This window comes from Colletotrichum godetiae (assembly GCF_030913485.1).
Source record: "Colletotrichum godetiae strain CBS 193.32 chromosome Unknown BDP55scaffold_12, whole genome shotgun sequence".
Taxonomy (NCBI): Eukaryota; Fungi; Ascomycota; class Sordariomycetes; order Glomerellales; family Glomerellaceae; genus Colletotrichum; species Colletotrichum godetiae.
Genome location: NW_026851260.1, coordinates 863,084 through 891,040, shown reverse-complemented (window position 1 = coordinate 891,040; position 27,957 = coordinate 863,084). Strand labels below are relative to the sequence as shown.

General features: G+C 53.1%; 9 protein-coding genes and 1 non-coding gene across 10 annotated transcripts; 8 read left to right on the top strand and 2 right to left on the bottom strand.

The window, feature by feature from the left end:
- Positions 1-111: 111 nt before the first annotated feature.
- BDP55DRAFT_548302 (Dos2-interacting transcription regulator of RNA-Pol-II-domain-containing protein) lies at positions 112-4,081 on the bottom strand (the record flags this gene model as incomplete). The annotated part of the gene is made up of 6 exons (XM_060568822.1): positions 112-1,182; positions 1,236-2,981; positions 3,032-3,621; positions 3,679-3,741; positions 3,802-3,927; positions 3,994-4,081. The coding sequence occupies 6 exons, from the start codon at positions 4,079-4,081 to the stop codon at positions 112-114; spliced, it is 3,684 nt and encodes a 1,227-aa protein (XP_060432078.1).
- Positions 4,082-5,101: 1,020 nt separating this feature from the next.
- BDP55DRAFT_629971 (tetrahydrofolate dehydrogenase/cyclohydrolase) lies at positions 5,102-6,551 on the top strand (the record flags this gene model as incomplete). Its single annotated transcript, XM_060572094.1, has 4 exons — positions 5,102-5,203; positions 5,312-5,517; positions 5,656-6,388; positions 6,459-6,551. 4 exons carry the CDS (start codon positions 5,102-5,104, stop codon positions 6,549-6,551), a joined length of 1,134 nt encoding a protein of 377 aa, XP_060432077.1.
- Positions 6,552-8,348: 1,797 nt separating this feature from the next.
- On the top strand, positions 8,349-10,836 carry BDP55DRAFT_629970 (uncharacterized protein; the record flags this gene model as incomplete). Its single annotated transcript, XM_060572093.1, has 6 exons — positions 8,349-8,636; positions 8,771-8,827; positions 8,944-9,252; positions 9,612-9,882; positions 9,992-10,096; positions 10,313-10,836. The coding sequence occupies 6 exons, from the start codon at positions 8,349-8,351 to the stop codon at positions 10,834-10,836; spliced, it is 1,554 nt and encodes a 517-aa protein (XP_060432076.1).
- A 138-nt stretch (positions 10,837-10,974) lies between these two features.
- On the top strand, positions 10,975-14,051 carry BDP55DRAFT_67606 (uncharacterized protein). Its single transcript, XM_060575786.1, has 2 exons — positions 10,975-12,023; positions 12,075-14,051. Exons 1-2 carry the CDS (start codon positions 11,286-11,288, stop codon positions 13,956-13,958), a joined length of 2,622 nt encoding a protein of 873 aa, XP_060432075.1. The 5' UTR covers positions 10,975-11,285; the 3' UTR covers positions 13,959-14,051.
- Positions 14,052-14,562: 511 nt separating this feature from the next.
- On the top strand, positions 14,563-15,390 carry BDP55DRAFT_67616 (uncharacterized protein). The gene has a single exon (XM_060575795.1). It carries the CDS (start codon positions 14,821-14,823, stop codon positions 15,301-15,303), a length of 483 nt encoding a protein of 160 aa, XP_060432074.1. The 5' UTR covers positions 14,563-14,820; the 3' UTR covers positions 15,304-15,390.
- Positions 15,391-16,289, top strand: BDP55DRAFT_67609 (uncharacterized protein). Its single transcript, XM_060575789.1, has one exon. The coding sequence runs from the start codon at positions 15,477-15,479 to the stop codon at positions 15,984-15,986; it is 510 nt and encodes a 169-aa protein (XP_060432073.1). The 5' UTR covers positions 15,391-15,476; the 3' UTR covers positions 15,987-16,289.
- Positions 16,290-16,376: 87 nt separating this feature from the next.
- BDP55DRAFT_657800 (GPN-loop GTPase) lies at positions 16,377-17,625 on the bottom strand. The gene has a single exon (XM_060574432.1). It carries the CDS (start codon positions 17,295-17,297, stop codon positions 16,593-16,595), a length of 705 nt encoding a protein of 234 aa, XP_060432072.1. The 5' UTR covers positions 17,298-17,625; the 3' UTR covers positions 16,377-16,592.
- Positions 17,626-20,038: 2,413 nt separating this feature from the next.
- BDP55DRAFT_629966 (S-adenosylmethionine synthetase) lies at positions 20,039-21,369 on the top strand (the record flags this gene model as incomplete). The annotated part of the gene is made up of 3 exons (XM_060572092.1): positions 20,039-20,116; positions 20,189-20,854; positions 20,908-21,369. The coding sequence occupies 3 exons, from the start codon at positions 20,039-20,041 to the stop codon at positions 21,367-21,369; spliced, it is 1,206 nt and encodes a 401-aa protein (XP_060432071.1).
- A 1,206-nt stretch (positions 21,370-22,575) lies between these two features.
- On the top strand, positions 22,576-22,674 carry BDP55DRAFT_t114. Its single transcript has one exon. It is a non-coding gene; the product is annotated as a tRNA-Leu (tRNA).
- A 4,149-nt stretch (positions 22,675-26,823) lies between these two features.
- BDP55DRAFT_713663 (uncharacterized protein) lies at positions 26,824-27,741 on the top strand. The gene has a single exon (XM_060578246.1). The coding sequence runs from the start codon at positions 26,946-26,948 to the stop codon at positions 27,648-27,650; it is 705 nt and encodes a 234-aa protein (XP_060432070.1). The 5' UTR covers positions 26,824-26,945; the 3' UTR covers positions 27,651-27,741.
- The last annotated feature ends 216 nt before the right edge of the window (positions 27,742-27,957 follow it).

The window sequence follows — 27,957 nt, the reverse complement described above, 5'->3', positions numbered from 1 at the left end:
CGCTCAAGGCCAATTCAAAGTCAACTAGGTCGTGCCAAAAGTGTGAAGCATCCCAGTGTATTCGACCCATTCTTCGTCAAGGGTCTTTCAACCTATGACTACTCAACATACTTAGTTGACGTCATCCCAAGCCTTACGAGACTTGAGAGCAGCCTCTCTGACCATTCGCGACTCGTCACCAGAAGCCTGAGCCAGCAAGCGCTTGGCCTGCGACGCCGAGTCAAGGAGATGGCGATGCTCAAAGTTGGGCGGCAGTTGGCCAATGAGACGAACGACCAGAGCCCGGCATTGCGCCTCCTGGAATCCGGAACGGTCAAAGGGCATGTAGTTCTCCGGCATCCAGGCGTTGTCTTCACCGGCTTGATGTGTTCTGCCTCTTCTGAAGATCGACAAGGAAGCATCAATGACGCTCTTAAGGAAGGGCTGCATGCGTCTGGGCGAGTTCTCCGTAATGACCACCAGAATATGAAGACCTGCTGCCACATCTGCGCTAGCCGGCAGGTTGCGAATTGCGCAAAGGATGATTCGGATGAGGTCCTCCGTATCGTCTTCGTAGTGCGCGTACCTGATGTGCTTGACTGCTCTCAGGACTGCAATACTGTAATTGGCGGCAACGAGCATGTCATCCTTGCTGTTCGAGCCGGCAGGCCAAGCCTTGGGAAGCATGGGCCTGACCAACTCATAGTAGGCCCTCTGTACCCAGAGCTTCTTAAGCTGACCGTACAGCTGTGGCTTAGCGACGTTCAGGTCGGTGAAGATGAAATCCATGCTGCGAGCAAGCATGTGACCAATCTTCTTGTTGCCGGGACCTTGAGTGATAGCCGTGAGAACGTTCTTGAGAGCGTTACCAGTGTAGCGTCGGAGAACGCCGGCGACAATGGCGAATACAGGCCTTGCCAGCGCTGCTCTGAGGTCGTTGACGCTGTGACCAGCCACCACATTCTCTTCGTGATCGAGGTAGCCGGTGATTCGTTCCAGCTTGTCCGAGAGTCTTTCTTCGCTGACAACGAAATTCATCTGAGTCTCCATCATCTGGACAATGTCGTTCAAGTTCTCGACCTTGTATTTGTTGGCGATGACGGACAGGATGGCCGAAACGACATGGCGGCACTTTGGCGAGTCTGAGTGGTCTCTGGTGAGAAGGCCAGCAACCAAGATTTGATGCGCGGTTCCTCTTTCAACCTAAGAGAAGGGTCAGCAAAGTGCTCATAATTTTAGCTTCTTGCTTATCTTACCAATCGCTCAACTGTCGTCGGGTGGAAAGCTTGAATGATGCCCAAGGAAAGCACAACAGTGCGGCCATGGCTGAAACCACTGATCGGGAACTGGGGAGGATTTCTTAGGGTGTAAGGGGGTTGTGGAAGACCCATGGTCCGCAGCATGGCCATTCGCAGCTCGCTGTTGTTCCAGCTGTGGTTCTCATCAGGATTGGGGTGGGTGTACCGGTCGCTTCCACGGAAGAGTGTCACGACTTCTTCGTTCAAAAGCAAGTTGGTCTGTTGGTATTCGCTCATATGCTGGATGGTGAATGTCGCAATGCTCGAGAGATGGTGCAAGTAGGCATCCTCTTCGTTCTTGTCCTCAGGGTCCTTCCTGCTAAAGTCATCGCTCAAAGCAAGTGAAAGCTCAGAATTGTTGGCATAACTGATGATCTTGGTGGCTCGTCTATAAAGCTGTCGAGCGACGTAAAGATTAATCAGGGCGAGGTCGCCTTGGAGATTGTCAACTTCGTTGCTCTCGTCTGTCAGCTCCATCGCGTCGATCCGATCGTCAGGGCGACGTCGCAGATTAGCGAAGCGGTTCGCCACGTAGGTAACCCAGTTGTTATCAAATCTCTTGTCGCTAAAGTTGTTTTTGACGGGATGGCTAATGTGTTCTTTGGCTGCTTCTTTGAATTGCAGCATGGCTGAAAATATGTAGGTAGCAATGACCGACCAAATCTTCGGGTCAGCTTTGACATCCATCATCTTGTGGAGGTTAACCAGCAGCGCTTCCAAGAAGGATGTGTAGAGTTTGAGCTTCTCAGAGCGAGGACATTGGGAGCAAAAGACGTAAGTCAGTCTGGCAAGGTTATACTTGAGAACGTCGTGCACGCTGTCCAACGTTTTGGCCGAAGGCGAAGTGCTGTAAGCGTCACAGACTTGGAAGCATATCGCGATCAGCTTTGCTTGAGCCGGAGGATGTGCCATCGTGGCCTTCTGTAGAGCAATGGCGGCCTCGTCGGATATCTTCAATTGGTTCTTGTCTTTCGCAAGTTCGCCGGGAGCTTGGAGCGCAAGAGTTGCTAGGTTGTCGCAAATTTCGGTAAGTGTTTCTTCTGGGAGCATTGGGCGGTTGGATTGTCCGCTTTGAGCTGCTCTCTGACAGACCATCAATCCCAGGCCTTTCGTTGCCTGTTGGCCGATGGTGATATCTTCTGGCTGGGCTGTATCCTGTAGAGCCTTTTGGAAAAGAGGCAGGTACGTCTGCTTGTAGATAGGGGCAAGTAGTGGCTCTGTGGATTTGAAGGCCTCGGCGTCCTCGGCACTCAGCTCCACGTCTCCTCCAGTTAGGGCTAACCGTAGCTCCAGTAGAGAATTCAGAAGAATTAGGAGGTTCTTCGTATGGTCAGGTGACTTTGTGTGGCGGAGATTCTCCTTGATATGCGTCACGGACGGGGAGATCATGAGTGCAAAGGCAGCTGGCTTTGCGCTGTGAATGGAGATCAAGAGCTTTCCTGAGGCCGCCGTGTAGATTGGGTTTGACAGATCCTCCAAGCAGTCTCTTTGAACAGTCAGAGCAAAATCCCTGAGCTCGTCCCCAGTCAGTCTTTTGGCGACTGTTCGGATGACTTCCAAGGTTGCGTTGATAGTGTCTTCGATCTCCCCGTTGCGGACTTCATACTTGAGACTGTCCCAAATCTTGTCAGTAAAGGGGGTGACTCCTTGTTGAACATGCTCGTAGCTGCTGAGGCATGCGGTCATGGTCTTGAGGATATCAACCTATGACATTGTTAATATAGGCATAACATATTCCAAGGAAGAACACAAACCTTGACATTGACACTAACACTGTCCGGCTGGTCTAGCCTGCCGAGGAGGTATGGAATGGCCTTGCTAGCAACGCGATGATGTGCTGAAAAGCAAGCCCTCAAAGCTAACTTGAGATCATCCGCTGTGATTCCCGAAGGATGCTGTGACGTTCTCAACGATATGGGGAAGTATGCTGAAAAGATACTGAAAATCTCATCCACAACCTCTTGTGCAGGGGAGTAGTCTGAAAGAAAGACCTTCAGAATCTTGAACCAAGTCATCAGGCACTTGGGGTCTCGCTCGTTGCGACATAGTTGCAAAAGGTCTGTGATGAAGCCTGAGGTTGTGCCGTGTTGGTACTGCAAGTCGTTTGCTACATCCGGGTTGGTGATGAGATGGTCCAGAAGTTCATACACTGTGCCACGGGTTTCTGCGACCTGGGACTTGAAATCATCACCAAGGCTGCACACACTCTGAATAATGTCGTTTCCTTTTTGTGGCTGGAATGTCTTCATGCTAGCAGTTCGATCAAGAGCCTTGGCAGCAGGCATAATACCAGCCTTGTGGTCGACCTTGAACATGCTTCCAAAGAAAGCCACCAAGAGATTGGCTGAAAAGATGATATTAGCAATGAACATTTGTCTCAATAGGCCTCGGCCTTACTTACTTTGATCAGCTTTGAGAAATGCGGGATCCAGATGCTCAAGAGTCCCTGCTAGGAAACTCAAAGCTAAAGAAGGCATAATAGTCAGTATTCATCTTGATCACAACCCCGCACTTGCCCAAATACCTTTGGACCGTGCAATGACATCGCCATCGCCGTCATCCTGATCTTCGTTTGCGCTGGGCATCCAGGGTCTGATAGATTCTACCCATCTAGCAACTGGATTGCTGGGTCTGGGTGCTGACTGAATCTCTGGGCCAACGTCAGCACATTGTCCACGTAGCTGGGAGAAGGATAGAGACGGCTCCCTATACGTACCTGAAGCTGCCTCCTGTGTGATTGCGGTTTGTCTCTCACTATCATCACTGAGCACAAACTCAAGTGCGAGTTTCCGAAAATCGGCCATGGTAGTTGTGAGATGCGTCGAAATCAAAAGCGTCTAATGGTAGTTGTGATCGCCCAATGTATATTGCTGAATTGATTCCACCCTGAGCAGTGTGAAGATGGTGTAGATGTTGAGCTGTCGTTGTCTAGGTGTAATCGGAAAGGCGTTGCAGTGAGAAGTCGTGAGATATTCCGTCGCTCTTTCCTCAAATAGTCCCAAAGCCAACCCCGCGCCTGCTCAAAATGCTTCCCAAAAGTGTGAAGGAGTGACAAGGTCTTCTCCTTTGATGCGAATTATTTGTCTAGATATCCAATGTTGTGAAGGCAGTGATTGTTCTAGGTCGAGGGGAATGTTGACTTGGCGAATGGTTCGTTGGGCATTTGTCAGTTGCCGAGACTGGGCTTCATACCACCGAAAGCCGGTGATGAGTTGTGAGATAATTACTCAGGCTTGCTGGGTTGTTGGTGGGGGATATCTGAATTGAGAAGGCGGTATAGCTCTTATCGCTGTTATCGCGGTCTGGAGGAACCAATGTCCGATAAACGCTCCTTTCTCGGCTTAGCGTTGAGACTTGACATATCCTTCTTTGAGTACAGATTCGAATTATTTTGGGTCATTGATAAGAAACGGCATAGCCTGAGAGAAAATGTCTGGAGTTAGGATTATTCTTGAGCCGTTTGTTTGCTACGACCTGTTTCCTATTAACGCTTTCAGCCTGGAGAGGAATTACGGCAGATGGAAACGGTGGGCGACTAGTCCTAATTGGGTAAGAGGGTATGGAGGGGTAACACAGACGGGACTGCGCAAGGGCCGCGGGGTCCTGTGCCAGCAACGGAGGGAAAAAAATTTGGACGTCGAAGTCGGAGCGCGCCCCTCCAAAAGACTCGGAGCCATTCAGCTTCACTTGATTAACCTTTCTTCACCTTCGCTGCCCAATACCGCATGAAAAGTCGGATTTCGAATCCAGATCAATTGCCACTACCGTATCCGCCGTAACATTGGTCACTTGAACCAGTGAGTCTTCCCTCCTTCACTCCCGACATGCCTACAGAACGCGGCATCGCGGGGTCGGAGGTGGTGGGGCTTTTTACAAGTACTAATTCGGGGATAGGAGCCGACGGGCAAATCACTCCAACCACATATGTGAGTGAAGGGTCCTATCAGCTGAGAATGAGAACAGAGCGAGAACCAAACTAACAACACTGCACAGCTGCGTATCAAAATTGGAGATTTTGCTCTTTTCCACAAAAGATGGCCTCCAACGAAGCTGTGCCCAAGACCTGCAAGGTCATTCTGGCCGACACCATCGCCAAGCGTCTCCTGGCTGAGGTTCATGAGACCCTCGCCAAGGTGCAGGGCAATGGCGCCTCCAAGCCCACTCTGGCGGCGTTCCTGGCAAACGACGATCCGGCTGCGTTGCAGTATGCTGAGTGGTCCAAGAAGACCTGCGTCGAAAAGTAGGCGAAACAAACCCTTTTGTCGCTGTAGAGACAAGTCGTCTTTGCGTATGTGTGTGACAAGACATGTATAAACCAAAAAAATGCAAAATTGGATGCAAAAGGTAGCTGACGAGACGGTGTTAACCCCCTTTCCAGCGGCTTCGACTTTGACCTGCGCCGTGTCGACAAGGAGCAGCTCGAGGAAAGAATCACCGAGGCCAACGAGGACGACAAGGTCGACGGCATCATCGTCTACTACCCCATCTTCCCGGGTAACCCCCTCCAGGACAAGTACATCCAGGAGACCGTCTCCCTGGCAAAGGATGTCGAGGGCCTCTGCCACCAGCACATCTTCAACATGTACCACAACGTCCGCTTCCTCGACCCCCCCGCGAACCTGAGAAAGTCCATCCTCCCCTGCACGCCCCTCGCCGTCGTCAAGATCCTCGAGCACCTCCAGATCTACAACCCCATCCTCGCCTACGGCAACCGCCTGTTCGGCAAGACAATCACCGTCATCAACCGCTCCGAGGTCAACGGCCGGCCCTTGGCCGCCCTGCTCGCCAACGACGGCGCCACGGTGTACTCGGTCGACATTACCGGCGTCCAGCTCTTCACCCGCGGCAAGGGCATCAAGCAGATCCGCCACCAGGTCCAGAACAAGGAGGGCTGGGGCCTGGAGCAGGTCCTCCCCCTCAGCGATGTCATCATCGGCGGCGTCCCCAGCGAGAAGTATAAGATCTCGACTGACCTTATTCGCGAGGGTGCCGTCTGCATCAACTTCTCCTCCCACCGCAACTTTGACGCGCCCACTGTCAAGGAGAAGGCGGCCATCTATGTCCCGTCAGTCGGCAAGGTCACGATTGCGTGCCTTTTGAGAAACTTGGTGGTATGTAACACTACTAATCTCATTCAAATCACATTCATGTTGGGAAACCTCGTGCCTAACTTTCTCACAGCGCCTTATCGCCAACCGTCCCACGACCAAGGACAATGGCAACGAAGATGCCTCCACTGCGCAAGCTAGAAGCGAGGCGTTCACTGAGGGCTAAATCAGCGTTGTCGCATTACCCACCCGCAAGATGGGAAGTACAAATGGCACAAGGGCTGCCAACCAAAAGCATTATGGACTGTTTATATGTGGTCAGCCATACGGGAGGATCACTGGAATTTGCATTGAGGGCTGGCGAAAAGATACAGAAAAAAGCATAGACTATTGGGTATATCCGGACATTTTAAGATCAAGATAGAAGAAAAAACAAGACACGCGCGTCTACCCGTGTCACAATGGAGGGAGTTAAAACATGGCGTGTCGTCGTTTTGTTTCTTTTTTGCATGAGATGGTCAAGTCAGAGATGATGCCATCATCATGTGGACATTCATGCTGTTCGCGACAATGCGGCTGTCGTCAGACGCATTGCTTGACGGGATCTGAGACATATGAAGGGACCGGGCCCAGGCCCTCGGGAACATCATCTTGGTACATTCTAGATTCCCAAATATGCGGAGCGGAAGTATCAAGCACGCCACAACAGGCCATACGACAAACGACCAGCTCGTCATGACTTCCTAGTCATCGTGAGAGTTTATTGCCGGCGTGGTGGTCGCGTAGAACTCTCGGGGAATATTCCCTGTCTTTGATTGGAAAGGGACAGAGCCCCAAGAACCCAAGACGAAACAAGATAGGCGACGATATCCGGGCGCAACGCCTCATTAACCGGTGCGTAGGGCAAGCGATTCAATATTGGGGCTACTGGCTCATGATGAGATTGGTGGAAAGCCGATCATTGACATTCACGAAGCTGCTCTCGTTGGGGTTATTACAGACCACGAGCGTAGTGTGGAGAATATGTTCGCGGCTTGCCATATTCTTCCGCAAGTTCCCCCGCGCTCGGGATGCCCGTCCCGTCCATGGAAGGCATGGTCCAGTAGTTTGAGCGTGGCAAGGGTGCCGCTGGTTTGAAGTTACGACGGATCGCTGGATTCACCCAAGATTTGCGATGAGATGGTTGGCGTCGAGATTGGGTCGGCGACTAGAGTCAATGCAAATAAGGAGAGAAAATTTTGTTAGATAAACGAGCGCGGTATATCCGTATCTGACCTGTAATAAGAATCGACCGGGCGATGCCTGTGTCAAGTTAAAGATGCATGGCGTCACTGCAGAGTTGCGAATTTGGGACAGTGACACTGGTGGGAGAGACGCGTTGGCGCGCAACGGAGTAGGAGTGGGAGTGGGAATGCTGAGGTGCCATTGGTATCCCATCTTCCGAGTCGTTCCCTCGTTCTGGCTCCTATCGGCCTAGGCGCGTTACAGGCAAATTCAGCCCAGGGTGAAATGCAACACAGTGCATCCGACGAAGGGGATTGATGAGAAAAGGCTGTAGGCGCAATCCAGCAGTATATTGTCATAGGATGAATGAGCCGATGTCTGTACGGAATACGGATACTTGAGTAAGGGTTGCCAACATTCCAGAAACCGCGAGGAATTTGGCAAGTTTGGCTCGGTTGTTCGATCGCTGATTCAGTTTCGGTGCCCCGCCCGCATCCAACGGCCTGGGAGTTTGCATGGATGCCAAATAGGCCGCTAGGACTTGAGAGGAGCCTCCCTCAGGGTCGAGTCTTAGTCGAAGTCGGAGGAAGGCTTCAGATCATTGCCAAAGTAGGGCAGCATTTGAGGAGTCCGGGGCCAATATCTCCACAGCTCTCTACGGATACGGAGTAGAGTCTAAAGACCAAGGTCATCAACGAGGTTGTGATGAAGCCTAAACTTGGTTGGATGGGTTCGTCTTAAATGGAGATTCGACGGCCTTTTGCTCGATCAGTACCGGATTCCCGCGGTGCGTCCACAAATGGAACGAGAGGCGGTTGAGATGTTCTGGGAGGGCAGCCAGGCACGTCAGGGTTCTGCATGCGGAAGGCTGATGAATTGCCGAGATTTGCGTCAACGTTCCAAGGCTCCACCACCGTGCGAGTGCGGTGTTCTCCATGAGCTCCTGCCAAGTGTCCCGTGCCCCGTGCCTGTGCAGGCTGTTGCACCTGCTGTTCTGCACCCAGTCAGCTCACAGGAAGGAGGAAGGAAGGAGGCACGGAAGACTTGCACCTACTCCCTTTCTCTAAATTTTGGTAAGGAATGGAAGGTGGGAAGGTGTGAAGTACTCCGTACCCTAGGTACTTTGAAATTTGTACCCATTGTAGAAGACGCCGGGGCCCGGGACTGTTTCTTTCCTTGACGCAGCTCCATTTCTTGTGCGCCATGAAAGTCCACTTCTAGTCTTTCCACTTGCTGGCCAATGCTTGGGAGGAACCGGGGGGCCCCAGGACCTTAAGGGTAAGTTCATTCTCCGGGTCCAATCATCCTGGCAGTTTCAACATTCATGCCAGGCACCGCAGGGCAGCACCTGCAGGAAAGCAACCGCAGAAAAGGAACAACGCTTGTCCCAACAGGGGCTACGGGCCCAGTTCAGCAACGCCAGGAACACTGCGAGGTGCGAACTACGAACTACGGATACCTTACGAACCCATGGCGGCAGCGCTGATGTCGCTTCGCATTGGTGCTTCGAAGTGGACAGCCTACAGAAAAATGCAAGGTCCCATGGAAGTTTCCGACTGGTAACGCCGCTGGGAAGAGAAAGGAACGAGACCGCCCACGACCGCCCACGCCGCCATCGCGAACCCCCCATGTGCAGCCATGCTGCTCTAGCAAGCCACCGCGGGCTAGGGTCGAAGCGGCCGGTCAAGGGGGGAGCAGACCAAGTGCGAACCAGGTTGTGAACTTGCGCGCGAGCATTGGTCTCCTTCCCTGTTGGAGCAAGAGATTTGAAAAATTTACGAACGGAAGGGCTGCTGGACATGGGGAATGCCTGTTCCCTGTACTGGCTATTTCGCGAATTAAGAGACGCGGGAAGAAGATGATGACTTGACCAGAAGCGAGACATCAGGCAATGGGGCCAGACCAGCACGCTCTCAGACTCAGACTGAGCAGTCAAGCAGTAATAACGTGGACTGGGGCTCTATTAGGAGAGGGACCGACTTAATGAGCCTCGGATGCCACGCGACAGCTGCAGTTGACGGCCCAGAGAAGCCCCATTGAAGGGCATTGTTCTTCCTGTCAGTGTCACTGGCGCGTCTACTCCGTACGTACTACGGATGCTATTGTGTACGGTTACTTTGTACAAACAAGACCATGGGCATTCCGTACCACGCACTTGTTCCACACTCCTCATAGTCAGCTCGCCGATCAACAAGCCAAGACCGTTCTCGGCAGCTGGCTACTGCAGCGCAAGTACGAATACATTGTTACTTTGTTTTCCCATCCGGCTCGGTCCAGGCTTCGCCCGTCCGCGCTCGTACAGCCTGTCATTCCGCTGGCTTCCAAAGAAAAAGGTACCTGCCTACCTTACTCGATACTCCGTACTCTACACCTTTCAGCTGCGGCATAGTGTACTTGTACTCTCTGCGTGTTTAATGAACACACGCTGCACAATTGCTACAGCAAAGCAAGTACCTTCCATTGGATTGGACGCATCAACTGCCGCCTCAGGTCTCGAGCCCTCCTGCGATCCTGCTCTGCCCGGCGTGTGCTGTATACCTCTACTCCGTACGCATATGTACGCATACTCGATCCCTGGGCCGCTCATCTCCCGCAGCCTGTCATCTTATCTTGCTTGCACAGCCAACGCAGATCAGTGAAGGGGAAACGAACGGCAACCACGAGACATTCACCAGGCTCATCTTCGACCCTTCACCTACACTTCCTCTCGTTTTGTACGAATACTTGTGCCTTGCTCCTGCGGCTGCTACAACTGTACCTCAGCGAGAGACAGGACAAGCACTAGAGCACCCGCTGCATGTCTCACAAACATCGGTACCGTCTCATTGGTCGACTTTCTCGATAATTTCAAACATCCTGCGGGGACCCCCATCGCTTTCGCGCCCCAAAACCACCAGCTGCAACCCCTTAAACTTGGAGCCTGTCGCGACACAGCTGTGCATCATCACCCCAACACGTTGCAAGAGGAGGAAAAGAAGGAGAGAGAAAAGCCGGATTCGCTCACAACGGACGCCGTTTGCTCTTGCATCCCGATTTCTTTCTTCGATCGACGACAGACCGGCACCTCGACTTCCTCGTTCCGGCCACCTACCCCGAACACGGCAGCTTGTTTGATGCCTTTGCGCATGCATACGACGAACGACGTCTCTATTCCCGCAAACGGACTCCCACTTACTGCCGCGCTTTCTACACTCAGCGCCCGCAAAAGCCACCACCCAATCTCGCATATCTACAGCGGTGCCCCAAGGAGGCCGACTCTCAACGACATTTCCGACGTCTCTTGTTGAACCTGCACTTTTGCCTCGAACCCCGCCAAAAACTTCCGCGACTTGCTTGTAGCACGTTTAGCTTCATCTGATCTGGTTGCAAACCTGACAACCAGCTCGACCCTGGAAATCAACTCTTAATCCATCCGAATCACGACCGGACGGGCCACGGGCCAAGCAGACGTGGGCAACGTTTTGACTTTGCCCGAAACTTTGCCCAGATGCCTTCGTCCTGACTGTTGCTTATTGTTTACAAAGAGTGACTGGACTGTCCATTGAGGTTCTTGCGCCTTTGAAAGTTTACCGGTTAATTGCAGCTAGCCCCGTTGGGGACCGACTCGCTTTGTGTCGCTAGACTCCACGACCGCTGCAACGACAATCAACGTCTTGCAGCTTAGATCATACACTGCGCAGGAGGCTGCACAAACGGTACCTGAGTCGTTTGCAACCAATTCTGGCCATCAACAACAATGGCAACTCAGACTTTAAACGCCCACGCGGGCCATGCTCACTCGAGCTCCACCTCATCGTATCCCCCGCGGCCTGCCTCTCCTACGTTGACGAATCCCGACATGATTCTGCCCGACTACGATCGCTCGCCCTCTCCCGACCGGTCTCATTCTCCGCTGACAATGTGGAAGAATTCGCATGCTGTCGATATGAACATGCAGTTCCAATTCCCTCCCAGCGCGTATATCGCCGGCCCCATCACTCCCACGACACCAATAATATACGGAAACGGAACTATGCTGTCCGATATTGGTGAGGTAACCGAGGCCGAGAGCACGCCCGGCAGGAGATCACGCCCGACTTCAGTGATCTGGTCAAGGCCCAACAATCGAGGCGGCGACGATTTACGACAGCCACAATCACCCACTAAGATGCTTGAAAGCTTGAAGAAACGGGCGGCTCAAGCGACGCGTTCGCGCCGGTCATCCGTAGAGTCCACAAGCACCATCACCACCACTCAAGACCAAAACGCCATGTTTGCCGACTTTGACGACACCGTAAGTGTCGACGACAGCAACTTCCAGGGCGACGACGAAGAGAGTGTGGCAGAGTCATATGCGGAGGACGCATCTGTCCACCAGGCACATGCCATACATCAACCACCCAGAGAATCTCTCGACGACCCCAACAGGTACTCGACCGCGCTCATCAGTCGACGAGCGGAGCAGATTCTGGCGAATGCCAAGCGGAGGCTGACTGTAAGTTTTGGCTCCGGTGAAATAGTAAGAAAGGCAGGCTGACATTTCCAGACCATGGAAGGCAACTTGTCGAGAGCGCGAAGCTCCTTGAGTATCTCAACTCCTTCAATGTCTTCGTTCGACGGCAATAACTCGACCCCGTCTCCCACGATTCTGCGCCCTGCCTCATCAGCAACCTCGCCAACGTCTATTCACGGGCACGCAAGGATGTTGAGTGATACGTCTCTCAACTACGACACAGGCAATAACGGCACTGTCCCAAGAAGGTCTGCCAGTGCCATGGGAGCGGCTGGGGGCTACCGACAACCGTACTCCGCGCGTAAGAACGTTCACGATGCTACGTTGGAACGCCTGAACTCTGGAGGGGAGGGTCAGTCCCGTTACAAGGCGGCACAAGAAATAAGCCTGGAACCCCTTGGCGAGGATGAAGTCGCACAAGAGTTCCACTCGGGGAGCGATGATACTAAGCGTGAAAGCTTGCTGAGCCCGGCACTCAGTTCCTCGAGCCGCGATCGACCTTTGGTGCGCTCAGCATCAGTAGCGCAGATGCGCGATTTGAAGGGGCAGGTACAAGATCTAAAAGGCAAGATCTCGTCTTTGAGAGAACAGGCCCGCGCGGACACAATGCGACGACGCAGCCTCCAAAGTTTACGAACGCCAAGCCCTTTTACTCATGCGCAGGTCGATCAGTGGTACGCCCAAAATCAAGATCAGCAATCGCCGCCCTTGACTGCTACGTCGGACAAGAACCCATGGAATGCCGATGCAGTCAGTGTCGACGGGCTGGTCCAAGAGCGGGAGTTCCCATCCGATGTACTTGTCGAGCTACAGGAGCCGTCGATCGTGGAGGATAACGAGTCCGTGGCAGATGAGTATGATGCAGCCCAGGAAGCCATCCGGCTGGAAGAGCGACAAAAGGCCCTCGATGCTATGGAGGCAAACAAGGACCAGGATGACGCAGTTGACGATGACGAAGACGATATCTCTGATATGCACACTGAAGATGGCTTCGAAGATAGCGTGCAGGTCCAAGAGGGAGACGGATATGACAGCGAGAGTGGCGACTCCCTTTACCACGATACGGTCCAGACTTTCATGTCCCACGAAGATCGAGAAGACGCTTTCGATTATGAACACTTCTTCCTCCACAGCGCACTGGGCAACCTGAGTCAACAGCGTCGGGGCAGCGTTAGTTCCGAAAGCTCCGTCGAGACAACCCGCGGACCGATGACGTCGGATGAGTCGATTCGGCCAAGATCACACCATCGAAGAGGCAGCGGCGACACTACCTCGACCATTGAGTCTTTTGCCACGGCTCGCTCGGGGCGAGGCAGCAGAATCAGCACAAGCGATGTTAGCGAGGATCTGAGACACGGTATTCTCACTCCACCGAGCGTCAGCCCGATCAGTGAGCATACTGAGAGCCCGGGGACTGCCAAGCGGTCGACAATTGGCAGCACTATGGGCGGCGAGGACGTTCTAGAGGAACTGAGGACACGCGCGCGCTCTGGCTCCATAGCCTACCGTCGGCCGATGAGTACCCAAGCAACGATGGGTCACCGTCCGTCGACTGCTTCCTTCGACTCTACGGGTACCAACCGAAGCTTCCCGTTGGTGGGTAAGGCGCGCGTTAGCGTCGGTGTTCTTACGCCTCAGGGCTCTCCCGAGCTGGAGCTGAAGACGATTTCTGATGCTCTCATGAGCGAGACCGCTAGCATATGCGACAAAGAGAGTATGCATGCCCCTGATCAGCTTGCGCCCATGGAAGCACTGGCCAAGGAGGACCAGATCCTTGTCGAACGCTTCGTGGCCAGCCTTGGGAGGTGCGTGCTCGCAATGAGCGAGGCTGGTAAGGCATCATCGGAGAGTCGGATGTACAGAAGACGCATCGATACGGCTCGCCGCATCTTGGAGGGCATGGGCGAAACTTCATAATGTTGTTCTTTTCGTGTCGATGATCTGTTGGACCCGTTCGAGTCCAACCAGTAGCAGGGGCTGGGCTGCATGATGCAGCGACAGCAACAGGTCAAGGACATCAAATATTGTTGTCTAAAACGAATAACTGATAATGTCAAATGAAAAGTGGGAGGCTGCGCAATTGAAGGGGGGAACGGAGCTGGATGGAGGAAGCTTGTCATTTTCCACGCAAACCAAATCGGTTAACGATTCATTTCCTATTTCGACTTCGATACCCTTCTTGTACGTTCTTACAGCTGCGTATCAGCTGGTACATTTCTCTTCTTGTATCTCGTCTATTCTTCTGCACAAGAGCTACTTACCTTTCCTTTGTTCCAAAGAAGACTCGACGTCTAAAGCGTTTTTCTAAGAATACCAGTGCTGGGAACGTGTATCATCTAAAGAGAGACCTGGACGGTTCTTGTTTACCATTCGAGTCTTTAGCCTAGTTCAAGAGTACTACGCCATAGCTTATTTTTCGCCAATTATTCCGAGAGATCTCATTTTCTCAATAAGAGCAGCAACGTATTTATACACTGACTTGCCTGATTGATCAATTTCAGGGACTTTGTCCTAGACTTACTTCTGAAGACTGACCTGTCGCCTTTCCTCACAGTCGAAGCTGGACCTTGCCACCCAGGATTGGAGCTCGAGCGCAAGGGACTCGGGTCGAGAACCTCCTGTTTTGCTACCTTACATAAACATATGCTCCGACACCATCTAATAATGTACCTTGCAATGCATTGGAGTTCCTCGTGCACTAGATGTATCGTACGTTTAGAACATTTGAGCTATTGTCTATTTTACACTAGCGCCTGGTTGGACTTGTCTAGATGTCATCATGTCGGTGCTTGTCCCTCACATGCTTGTGGGAATGAACGTCGCAAGTTTAGCGTTGTCCACCCATCCGTCTTCCCCACTGGGAGAAAAAAAACAGCACCAAGACCAAGTTCCAACACACCACTTTCTTGAGTGCACACCGCATTTGCTTGTGCTCGTGCTCGTGCTTTTGCTTTGCTTTGCTTGCGCTCTCCAAGGGTCCAACTCCACCTTCCTTCCTGGCCCATTTCCATTTTCCCTCCACCCATCCGCACAGAGACCCGGTTCGCCAAACCTCACCGCAACCGTTTTTTTCTTCTTCTTTTCGTCTCTGTTTATTACTCTTCAGGCTCCGAGCTGCGAACATCATCTTGACACAAAGACTGCATCCTCTCGTTGGGTACATCTGGTGACGGGCATCAAAGAGGCACACACGCTCCTCCACAACAGAAAGCACGCACGCGACTGGAAGCAAAAGAGACGACTACCTACAACACACGAGTAGACCAGCGAGAAGCCAGAGGAAGAACGTGACAGGGGAAAATAAACACGTATCAACAAACTCTCTACACCAGCCCCAATCACTCCAACATCGAGACCAAATTCCGAAGCACAGCTTCCGCCCAAAGCCCACCACAGAAATCCAAGCAAGAACAAGAAAACAATCAACACCTCAAGATGGCCGAACCCTCAATCACAAATTTCCTCCTGCGCTCCCTCCTCCCCCCCGACGCCGCCGACTTTATCCACAAAAACGCCCTGCACCCCTCCTCGCCCCTGCAACACCTCAAATCCCAAGCTCTAAGCGCCGCCTCCCGCGCGTTCGACGAGCTCTACCCGTACCTCGCGCCCGCCGTCGACGCGACCCTCGACTTTCTACACTCGTCGCCCGAGCTCGTGTCCTTTGCGGTGCTGCTCGCGCTGCTGGCCGCGACGGTGATTGTGCTGAACTGGATCCGGCGGGTGGTTGCGTTTTGGACGGCGCTGGTGCTGCGGCTTGCGTTTTGGGGTGGTGTGGTTGTGGTGGTCGCGGCGGTGTGGCAGAGGGGCGTTTTTGAGACGGCGAGGGACGCTGTTGTTTTGGGCGGGAAAGTTGTTGGGTTTGCGGCTGCTGCGAAGGATGTTTGGGTTAGTGAGTATAGACGGTATGAGGAGGAGACGAAGGTGCAGGGGAATAAGTATCGGTGAAGGAAGACGACACGACGAGAAGGAACTTTGCTGAGCAGTCTGGGAGAAGGTTGTTGGGAATCGAACGGTGGGATATACCCCGGGGAAGGAAGACGTTGGATTGTTTTGGAAAGGGTGGGGGAGGGGGGAGATACGATTGTACAAGGCCTACGTAACGGGGCATGACGGCGATATTCGACCTGTTGGTTAATAAAGCCCGAGGCCGTGGGGACGACTACAGTACCATGGGATAGGGCTCACGAGACTGGATAAGCATCGCATAGCTGACGGAAGGTTGAAGACGAGAAGCTCCACCGCGGCTCAGGACTAAGCAGGCAAATGATACACGCTACAGTGGCAGGCAGAGGGACAATGCCAAGGAATGTTGTTGTCGGACACGATTATGAATGAGCTCAATGGATAAATAAATACCAACGCCAACGCTATGCAACCATCTGTATCTGCCGAACCTTTTGTTTCCCGTCAATCTGCCATCCATCTTGGGGGTTCAAGCACCTGGGGAAATGTTCACTCCCACGGTCACAGCCACGCGAGACCCATGGATTCGCAAGCCCTGGATATCAGGGAACAGCCTCGTCTGCCTCCTGTGACAACCAAGTGCCGAGCTCAGTCGTCCTGCGGCTCGTCAAACTCCGCATCCTTGAGCTCCTTGGGCTCCTGCGCCTCGTGGTACTGAATAATATCATCCACATAGCTCAAAATCGCCCCGACGCTGTCCTCGTCCGTATTATCCAGCTTCAGGTAGTTGACCATGCTAAAGCTCTCAATCAAGCCCGCAACAGCCCGATTCAGCCTCTGGAAACTCCGTCCGCGCATAACGAGGTCGCGATCGTGCACCTCGCCGCGGCCGTCATCGGGCTCACCGCCCGCGGCGGCGATGGAGATGGGGTCGTCGTCGAGGAGGCCCGTGTCGGGCGTGAGGAAGCGCTTGAGGTCCTTTTTGCGGACCTGGTCTTTGACGAGGTCCATTTTGGAGAGGACGTTGATGTGCGGGATCTCGAGCATGATCATGGCGGACATTGCCGACAGGGTGCCGGCGAAGAACTTGGCGCGGTCGACGACAAAGGTCGCTTCGAGGAGGTAGGCGGCGCAGAGGCGGATGTCGAGGCTGCCCGGCTGGGAGAGGAAGCGGGCGAGGGCCGGGAGGATGGGAATGTGGGTGTAGAGCTCGATCTGGCCCGGCATGTCAAAGATGATGAGGTACTCTTCCGTGAGGTTGTCGAGGGCTTCGGTGAGGAAGTCGAGGTTCTCCATGAGAAACTCGAAGCAGTAGATGAGGCCGCCGTTGGGGCCGAGGCCGACTTCTTCCATTGCGTCGTGGAGGGAGATGAGGTCTTTGATGTCGAGGTCGGGGGCGTGCTCAAAGGACTCGGCGGCCGGGTCGAGGTTGACGTAGAAGGCGGAGCGGCGGTTGAGGTTCAGGTGGGTTATGAGGGAGGCGCAGAAGGTGGACTGGTCAGATGGAATGTCAGCTTTCGGAAGGCCATTTGGAGGAGGGCGTAGCCGGCGCTGCGGCCGGCGTACGGGACGAAGAGGAGATGGGACGGCGGTTCTGGATGCCCGCACGGAGACAGGGCAACGGAGCGGAAGGAGGGGGGTTGTCTTTGAGAACTGACCTTGCCGGCTCCGGCCGGGCCCATGACCATGACGCCGTACTTGGACATGATGGCGTTCGGGAGGGAGAATACGATGGGTGGTTCGTTTCGCGGGCCGAGGTTTGCGGGCAGATATGTAAGGGCAGAGCTAAGCAAAGGCTGTGTGTTTCTTCCTGATCGAGTACCTGGCTAGTCTGGTAGTGTCTGGGTGTCGTGTGGTAGGGTAGTGGCGGCAACGGCAGCGATTCGGGAGGGTGGTCGGGTGGTGGTGATGGTGGCCTTGGATCGGCAGAGTCACTTGTCGCAGACTTTTTGGGCAGAGGAATGATGGAAATTTACCCCGCCATGCAGGAACGGGCACGCGTCAAGGGTCGCGGTTGATCAGCAGCGCCTGTCTTTGCGCGCCACTTTAGGATCGCGGGAGACCCAGAGTGTCCGTACCCAAAGGTACGTTAGTAAGATGAGGTAAGGTTGAGAGGCTTCACTAATTAAGGTGCTTTTTGGCGCCGAGCAACGAGGTGAAGAAAAATTGGATGCGACAAGGTTGCACTGTGATATCAGCGCCGGTGCCGGGATGGATCATGGATGGCAATCAAGCAAAAAAAAAAAAAAAAAAAAAAAAAAATTTGCTTCGCGGCGAGCGATAGCTTGCGATAAGAGACAACAGGATGCCAGCTCGAATGAGGTGGCCCGCCCCTTCCCATTCTCTCTGGAAGACTGACAGTAAGAACAATGACGGGCGGCTTGCTGCGGAATTACGGGCCAATGCCGCTCGCACGTGTAGAGCGCGGGAGGGGCATATTCTCACCAGGCTCGTTGGAGATGTTATACAGCTTAGCTCCTAATTGGGATTAGCCTGTTTCGGCGGGGGTTTCTCACTTGTCTCCAGAGGTATTGGAGGGGTGGCTTCGCAGTCATGTTCGGAATGCGAGTCTTTGCAGGAGGAATACGCCGAGGGAGTCACTACCTATTGTAGAGGACAGATTCAGATGTATATGAGAATGGAAGATGAAAGGATGGGAATGTCGCCGAGAAGTGTGCGCGTGCCGTTGACATTCCGAACCTTGACCAGGGGGCATTATTGCTCAGTCTCGAAGTATCGATTAACTCGCGTGTCTTGTCCAGGAAGAAAGTGGCGCCTCGCGGATTGTCATTGCTTGACAATGCATTGGTAGGAAAGACAGAACTAGAAGAGTCTGAGAAGAGACTGTCTCTGGTCAGCAGAGTTCCCGTTGAGAGTTTCAGCTCCCGTGCTTGTCCACAGCAATTGCGCGATGCACTGCTTCTTGTGTCCCCTACCTTGCTTACCTACACAAATGTTAGTTTAATGAGGCGAGGATAAGGTTCTTAACACCATTGGGCTTGTGCTTGCCTTCCATGGCCGGGAGGGACAAAAGGCTAGGGGGAAAATGGAAAGGACGAAACAGAGGAAGCCCGAGCTCCCTCGGGGAACGATCACCGCTGCTCTCGTTGGGGTGCGTATCCTGGTGACTGTGTAAATCCGAGCTTTTGCTCCCTTCTACGAGTAGTTGAGGAAGAGGCCAGCAAGCCAGGCCGCCCTGGTACCACTATCTTGTTGAACCGCAACTCACCGGCCAAGTAGTGGCCGTAGCGGTACACGGAGGTGCTGTAATGTGGCCTGAAGAGTGTTTGGAACGGTGCCTTTTCTGCTAATAAGAGTGTGCCTGACACAGGTCACAGATAGGTATGCTGCGAAGGTGAAGGCGGTCAAGGGAGAGAAGTCGTGAGGATGGCGCAATCTGGAGAATTTTGGACCCTCCCCCTCGACAGGGCTGGTACATAGACATGGAGGGGTTGACCGGCGAATATACCTTCCCACCACCTCAATTTACTATGCTTGTGTGGGTGGGTACCTTCCCTTACCGTCCGGCCCTCGGCCAATGTCTCCCACGAATAGTGCCTCAAATCCGCTTGAGCTTTTGGTACGGAGCCAAAAGGTACATACAGATACTCCCGTACAGAGGAGGTACCTCAGAGGGGGAGCAGGAGCAAGAGGAGAGGAGCAAGTGAGGAGCGAGATTTTCTTCCCAACCGGCCATCCCAAGTCCCAAGTCGGGTCCCAAAGTCCCCATCCCCAGGTCGCGCTGCTCGTCTTGTGTTTCTTTTAAAACCCGAACGGCCACATCTTCCTCCTCCTCTTTTCGCACTCTTTCCTCCTTCTACATCCACAAGCCTCACCTTCCTCCGTGTCCCTTCTCTCCATCCCAAAAGGTAAGCAATTGACTTTGCGTTGAGCTTCTCTTCGCTCCACGCAGACCCAGAGAAAAGAGAGTAAACGGCTGACCCATTGAATTCAGAAGTAGCCTTTACCCGTTGCTGTCTTCATAGCCCCTCGGAACCCCGCGTCGGTTTTTTTTCACCGCACCGAGCTCTTCAAAACTTTTTTCTTCTCTTCACATCTTTTCACATACACACTCCCACACATATCTATACAAGATGTCTGCTACCAACGGTGTCAACGGCAACGGCATTGCCAGCCGCACGCACTACAACGAGGGCAACTTCCTCTTCACCGTAAGTAAAATCTTTTGGTCGCAAATTGCCGACAGTCCTTATGCCGAATACCCATGCTAACTCCCGATATAGTCCGAGTCTGTTGGTGAGGGTCACCCCGACAAGATCGCCGATCAGGTCTCCGATGCCATTCTCGACGCCTGCCTGAGAGAGGACCCCCTCTCCAAGGTCGCTTGCGAGACCGCCACCAAGACTGGCATGATCATGGTCTTCGGTGAGATCACCACCAAGGCCAAGCTCGACTACCAGAAGGTCGTCCGTGACGCCGTCAAGGACATCGGCTACGATGACTCCGCCAAGGGTTTCGACTACAAGACCCTTAACCTGCTCGTCGCCATTGAGCAGCAGTCCCCCGATATCGCCCAGGGTCTCCACTACGAGAAGGCCCTCGAGCAGCTCGGTGCCGGTGACCAGGGTATCATGTTTGGATACGCCACCGACGAGACCCCTGAGCTCTTCCCCCTCACCCTCCTCTTCGCCCACAAGCTCAACGCTGCCATGTCCGCTGCCCGCCGTGACGGTACCCTCCCCTGGCTCCGCCCCGACACCAAGACGCAGGTCACCATCGAGTACAAGCACGACAACGGTGCCGTTGTTCCCCTGCGCGTCGACACCATTGTCGTCTCTGCCCAGCACGCTGAGGACATCACCACTGAGCAGCTCCGCAAGGAGATCAAGGAGAAGATCATCAAGAAGGTCATCCCCGAGAAGTACCTTGACGACAAGACCGTCTACCACGTAAGTCCAACAATGTTGCGCTACTTCCTAGCTTCCGTGCTAACATTCACCAGATCCAACCCTCCGGCCTCTTCATCATTGGTGGCCCCCAGGGTGACGCCGGTCTGACCGGTCGCAAGATCATTGTCGACACCTACGGTGGATGGGGTGCCCACGGCGGTGGTGCCTTCTCCGGCAAGGATTTCTCCAAGGTCGATCGTTCCGCTGCCTACGTCGGTCGCTGGATCGCCAAGTCCCTGGTCAACGCTGGCCTCGCCCGTCGTGCCCTTGTCCAGCTCTCCTACGCCATTGGTGTCGCTGAGCCCCTTTCCATCTACGTCGACACCTACGGCACCTCCGACAAGACCTCCGACGAGCTCGTCAAGATCATCCGTGACAACTTTGACCTCCGCCCCGGTGTCATTGTCCGCGAGCTCAGCCTGGACCGCCCCATCTACCTCCAGACCGCCAAGAATGGTCACTTCGGTACCAACCAGACCTTCACCTGGGAGCAGCCTAAGACTCTCAAGTTCTAAGTCAATTAGTACTGGACCGAGCAGGATTTCTTCAACAAGCTTCCTGCATTGCAACGACCTAGACGTTTATAATAATTTTGATATTCATGCGGACAGGCACTCAAACATGGCGTACGGTTCTCAACGAATCCCGGTTTCCAGCCTTTTCGGGTAAAGGCAAAACAACATCAAGACACGAGGGGTGGTCTTTTTGGTAGGATCGTTTTTTCATATTATGTCAAACGGTGTTAAAAACAATCGGAACAAGGGAGCGGTGGCGTCTTTCAACAAAGACACAAAGCGGGTTACACAGGAACAAATCCTGAAGCGATTTTTTTCGTTTTCTTTTTTTCCAAAGTCACAAAAAGAGCAATGCATTATGAGAAAGATACCCTTCGGATTGTTCGAAAGGGGAACAAAGCATCTACAACGGCGTTAACGGGGAAACAAAAGAACTTCAACATCTTTTCTTTCCTGGTTTTCTAGCCGACCATCTCTTGCGCGGTTGAGGGTGGCAGAGGCGAATTAGCCGGGGAGACAGGCCTCAGAGATTATCTTTGGGCATGGGGATGATGTGAGGTGGGCTTGGAGAGAGCTCATGATTTGTAGATAGGTAGACCATTTGGCTACTGGCAATAGAGACGAGGATCTCACGAACTTGACTTCCAAGACATGCGACAACTGTGAATTAATCGACTGGGCCAAAGTTGGCTGGCATGTCTATCAAGCTTCACCGCCTGAATTCCACGACGTCTCGAGACGTTCACTTCCAGATGACGAGATTCTAGAAGGAACCTAGTCTCAAGGCGGGCGGGCTATCCTAGACATGTTTCTCAACGGCATGACGCGGGGCGCTAGAGCGGTTGACACACTACCTGACTGTATCCTCGGATAGGGACAGAAACTGACTAACCACAGACTCAAAGTCAGACTTTCAGCATGCAGGACGGAGAGTCTACCGGTAATTCGGAGTAAACCTTTTCGAAGACCCTTCCGCCGGTGGGAGGAACCCTGTGAAAGAAAAGCATTTCCGCCAAATTGACGTGTCACAAAACTGGTGCTAAAAGTATCGCTGCCAACCTGCGATGTGATGAGAGTGATGTGAGTGATGTCGTCGACTTTCCAAGGCACGGCCTTGAATCCAATATAGCACCCTTTCTCGTTGTAGCCGTCACGCAATGTCCGCCGGGCTCTGTGGAGCAATCCATCGGAGCTGGGCAGTCTCACGGAAGGGTGGCCGAGTTGGTTATGGCGCCAGGTTAAGGTCAGCTTAACATCTGTTTCCTGGTGGGGCAACCCGCGCGAGTTCGAGTCTCGTCCCTTTCAATTTTTGTCGTTTCCGCTCTGTATCTGTAGAAGAAGTCTGAGCGGCACTTCGTCTTTTCACAATTTTGTCGTCTTGTATGTGCTGGGAAGTGGCCAGTGAGTGATTGCTTGGGGTTTGGCGTGGTTCGTTGTATCCAGCCACAGACTCCCGATTTAGACGGAGACGCTTGGGTGAAGGTATTGTTTTCTTATGCACTTATGAATTCATCTAGGCAATTGGATGTCAGTCAAGATTTTATCTAAGACGTTGTTTGTCGTCAAATCGCTCCTGATATTCTGCGACCAAGTACAACGACATGGCATCCTCCCTGTGTCACTTTCTCTAGCATCTTGATACGCGTACTAGGAACTATCATTATTCAAATACCAATCACTTCCCTTTCTTCCGAACAAATGTATCGCATTAGCATCCGTATCCAAATAAAGACATGCATAGACCTCCGACCTCCGGAGACCGTCACACAAAACCCAGGCCGCAAACACGGGAACCACGGGAATGTGGAAAGTCTTCCGTCGATGAATGCGTCTCCAAGGCCCCGTGGCGGTCCGTGAAGTTCGGGGGGCATTGTTCAGTAGCGAGATTTGCGGCCCGGTGTCTGTTCCCGAAGTTGACGATTCTCCGGGGTGGTTTGCGTTGCGCAAGTACGGTGAGAGAATGGGGGGGGTTTTTTTTTTTTAGCTCCACAAAGCACAAAGTCGACCTTTGGCATTCCATTCCGAAGGCTTCTCATTCATGAGTTTCATTTAGTCGTTACTAATGCGTCAAGTGATCAATGTCAGCAACGATTTGATTTTCCGCTTGGACGGTCCCCCCTTTTCGCTGTCTACTGAATGGTAACGGCTGACCTCAGCTGACATTGAAATACCTGGACTCCTGGAGTTACCTCATACGAACATGTCACACAAAAGTTCGCGACAATAAGGCTGAAGCAGACTCGACCTGGCTGGGCGGAATACTTTCCTCTTCACGCTTCCCGTTGAGGGTAGTCGTATCGACCGAAGTGAAGCACGATGTTATCCCGTGTGTAACCCCAAAACCCCCGATCTTGTCTCCATGTCGTTTCCTCCTAGAATTGATTGAGTGGCACGCTGCTCCTGTGAAGCTTGTGACACCAGATACGTAGTAGTAGCGTGCGTGCATACGAAGAGATCTTCATCTACGGGGAGGCATGAGAGTGGTTTGGATGAAAAGGAAACAAGCACAAGGACAAGAGTGAAAGAAGTGAGGGAGGGGTTGATGGTGGGGGGGGGGGCTTAGGTTTTGGGCTTGACCTGGGAAGATTAGGTCAAACCATCCCAACGGTACCCAACCAGAGACGAGGGGAAGCAGCTCCGTCTCAACGATGATTTGTGTATGTCGTTATGCGCCTGAGCCACTCATGTCTACGGCAGGATCGCATTTGAAGGTGGCCTGTTTGTAGAAAGCGACCTCGATACACTTTCGGTTTTCATAGTGGATATCATGAATGCTGCAAGCGGACTCGCGCCGGCTCCTGGAGTTGTTGTAGTTGTTGTTGCTGTGAGGGCTAATTAACATCAGAAGGCTCACTAATACCAATCTACGGATACCGCCGTGTCAACTGCGTAATTTGGGGGATGGCGATTCGGCGGAAGAAAGAAAACCAACAGTATAAGCCGATGTTCTTCTCATGAACATGTGTACTTGCCCGCCTTACAGTCTTGGCTTAGCTCCGCCAAGCCACCACGCCGGATCATGTTTGGGACCTGCCGTGCCTTTGGGTGGTTGATCGGCACTATGCCGAGTAAGTCGAGCGGCAGCAGAATGTGCAGTTGGAAGTAGTTCATGATCGCCACGTTACGTGCAAGTATGTTGGCGTTTCATGGTCGGCATCTGCTGGTCATTGTCGTGGGGGCTAGACCGGTGTAGGTGGCTTAATCACACCGAGCCAAGTGACGAGGCGTATACCAGCCTACGGGAAGTCGGCGAAGGTGGAATAATGGAATGCAAATCGGCGATCGTAGTTGGGGAGACCAACGTGGTACGTTACCTGAAGAGCCCGTTGCGTGGTGGAAAGCTGATGATCCGGCACAAGTGAGTTGATGATTGGATCTGTCAGCCCTTTGAAATCATTCTAGAACATGCAATTAACATGGCCGATGAGCTTAAGCCAGACTAGTTCATGGCATGTTAATTTGCGAGATGGCCAACAAACACATACCCTTACCAGATGACATGCAGATGCAGTCGGCATACTACGTTGTGTCATCACAAGCCAGCGTGTTCGTGATGGAATGACGCAGATCATTCTCTGGCGATTTGGCAAACTTTTCTTTTCAAACACCGCTGAGGGATTTGCTCGTCCTGACGGCCGAGTGTAGAAGCGTTGGAGCGGATGGGAGCTCAGGGTACGATATGCCACCACGCCCAACCCTGCTTATCGAGTCGAGCGAACGAAGACAACAGGGGACCTGGAAGGCCGGTCCAATTCCGCACTGCCCTGGAAAGAGCATCCGGACTCGGCAAACTTCACTGTTCCTGCCATGGCATTGCTTCGCGGGCTTGCTGCCAGCGTTCCGGGAGACAGGGGGAAACTCTGCCGGGTTGCCTGCCTACCCGTCAACGTAGAGGGTGGTTAGCAATGTCAACGCCCCCCGTCAGCCAAGATGAACTTTAAGGAAGTCAATCCTCGAATGAGCCTGACACCATGGAAGAAGCCCATGCCGAGAGGAATTGTGGGAAAAGTAGGAAGGGCCTTGTCTGATATCAGCCGCAGTCAACCAACGTCGCCTTTTGGACATATCGATGTACGCCGGAATAAGTCACAAGGCGTTCCAACAGCTCAGGATCAGACCAGTTCCAACCACGCCAACAATGGCCCGGCGCCGAAGCCAGTGGCCTGGCAGGGGGAGGCTGTGTGATTTGCTGGGCTGAGTGAAGAGGATCTCTTCATCTTGCTCAGAAAATTCGGGAAGGGTAAAATGCACCAGGGGTGGGGGGAGGGGTGGGAAGGACCGAAGGAGTGGTTCATGGCTGGGATATCCGAGACTTGATCCAACTGGTTTCGGGACGGGTTGACGCTGGGGTACGACGGGCGGTGCGATCCCTCGGCCGGCGGGTGTGGTTGCAAAACGATGGGCCGGAGGCGTTGAACAATAGCAACGTTGCCCCACACACATCCGAGAACAATGTCAATCGGGGGGGCCCACCGTGCCACCACAATGGGAAGAGGCGTTCGGCAAAGTGGGTCCTATGCTCCGTGTGGCCCCCGCCGGCATACCTTACCTCTCTTCCACCCCCCTTCCGCGCCTCCCTTACTCCAAGCCATCAGCGATGCAGCTTTCCGGGGAGAACAATAAACTGATAACGCCATTCAGCCGTATGAAGTGTCAAACTTTCCTTCAGTGTTGGTCCGGCTTTTTGATACGCCGGAGACCAAGGGGGTTGCTCCCATTAACAATTGTTATAGAGAGGGCCGGGCATCTTCCGCCATGCCCTGTTCAGGCATGGGGGCATGTTCCCTCGCCATGTGGGCAGTTGATTCTTATGAGGAATATATCTGGGTTGATTTGTTCCTTTCGACCGGCGTGTTTTTGGCGCAACAAGCATCGTCGGGATCCGCCACATCCTTGTTCTTGCGCCGAATGCTTGGGTCTTCTTTTCGCTGCCGGGGACCAGAAAGGTGTGGTCCAAGCAAAAGGAGGCAGAGAAAGAGCAAGTCTTGTCAAACGGAGATTTACGGGAAGCCAGCCCAATTAAACCTACTCTGGGAGCTCAAAGCTCACCACGGCTAATTGTTGTTGGACATGCCTTTCTGCGCTTACACCGTGTGTCTGTGGAAGAATTTCCCCCAGGTGGATCTGGACAGAAAAAATTGAGAGATGATGGATTTTGAATGAGTGATGGAACAGAGCCCATTGTGCTTACCTGGTGTTCTTTTCGGTCTACACACTAGAATGGGGAGGCACTGCCCACATGAACGTTCCGTTCTACCAACAGAACAGGGAAAGCTGAGTTTCAATGTTACTTCCCATGTCTGGTGTCTTTTTGTCACATCTCCGCTAAAGGAACCTGGTCCTACCTTGCATGTGTTGTCATATGCTCGAGGAAGTAGGTATATATCGACTATTCCTTCCTCTCATTTCTGATGGACATTGCATCTTATTCCACTCCAAATCTTCATTCTGAGAGGAAAGACGGAAATAAAACGATTCAAAGCCGTTTCCTTCAAATTGCCAAGACCTGGGACTTTGACGATACTGCTGCGTACCCTACATCATCACTATCTCTCCTCTACTCATCGCCATATCCGATGATGGCTTCAGCCACCGAAAGCCTTCAGGCCCAGCAACTTACTGTACTGTCAGGCCTTCACGCTCTGACAATACCCAAGGATAATGATCCCTGGAGACAACCTCAGCCTCCAGCATACTCGCCGCAGGCACAACCGACGGTCTTTGGAAGCATCGCATCCCAATTCGTGAGGCGGGATGGTACTCACAACAGCCAATGCAGTCAACGGACCTCTCATTGTCCGCAAGACTTGATCCTACTAGATGCCGACGAGGAGGAGGAAGAGGAAGACCTATCACCCATTTCCCTGCGCATCTCAACACGAATCGACGTGGCCAGCGATAACAACCTCATCGCCCTACCCTATTCGCCTGCGGCACAGGCAAACTCCATTGCCAAAGCGATAGTCGATGCCATTTATGAAAGAGATTGGACAGTTGGATGTCCCTTGATTGACGAGAATGGCCGGCCAAGACCGTTGAAGCTGGAAGTTGATGCGGGTATCACTGTAAGGGGATCGTCAAATGTCATTGGCACGGAAGCAGTCATCACAGAGTTTCTTCAGCGTGGAACTTATACACAAAAGCAGACCTCCAACCAACAACCCTGGAGAGAGTCTACCGATTCCGCGGCGTCCCCTTCATCCCCGAATCGGAGGAGACCGGCCTCGGAGCTAGACGCACCTGAGCATCCAGTGTACAAGCGTGCCCGAAGTGAGGAGTGAGCCTTCGCGGGTCTGCCTCTTGGTTCTTTTCGAGGAATACTTCATTGCTCTCGGCGTTGCAGCTCTAGTTAGGATGAAGGGAACATAGAGCCACGTCACGCTGAGCCCATTGGTTTTCAGGGGGGAGGGGGACGTCGAGGGTGCTCAGCTGTCAGTGTCACTGTGCGTCGCCGTTGGTGTAACAGAGGCGCAAAGCTACACAACTTACGGAAGTGCTTACCATCGGGATTGAGTGGAGATAACAGTACCGAGGTGTGGGCTGGTTTGGACTGAGCCATCTGGACCAATCTAGATGACACTGAAAGCT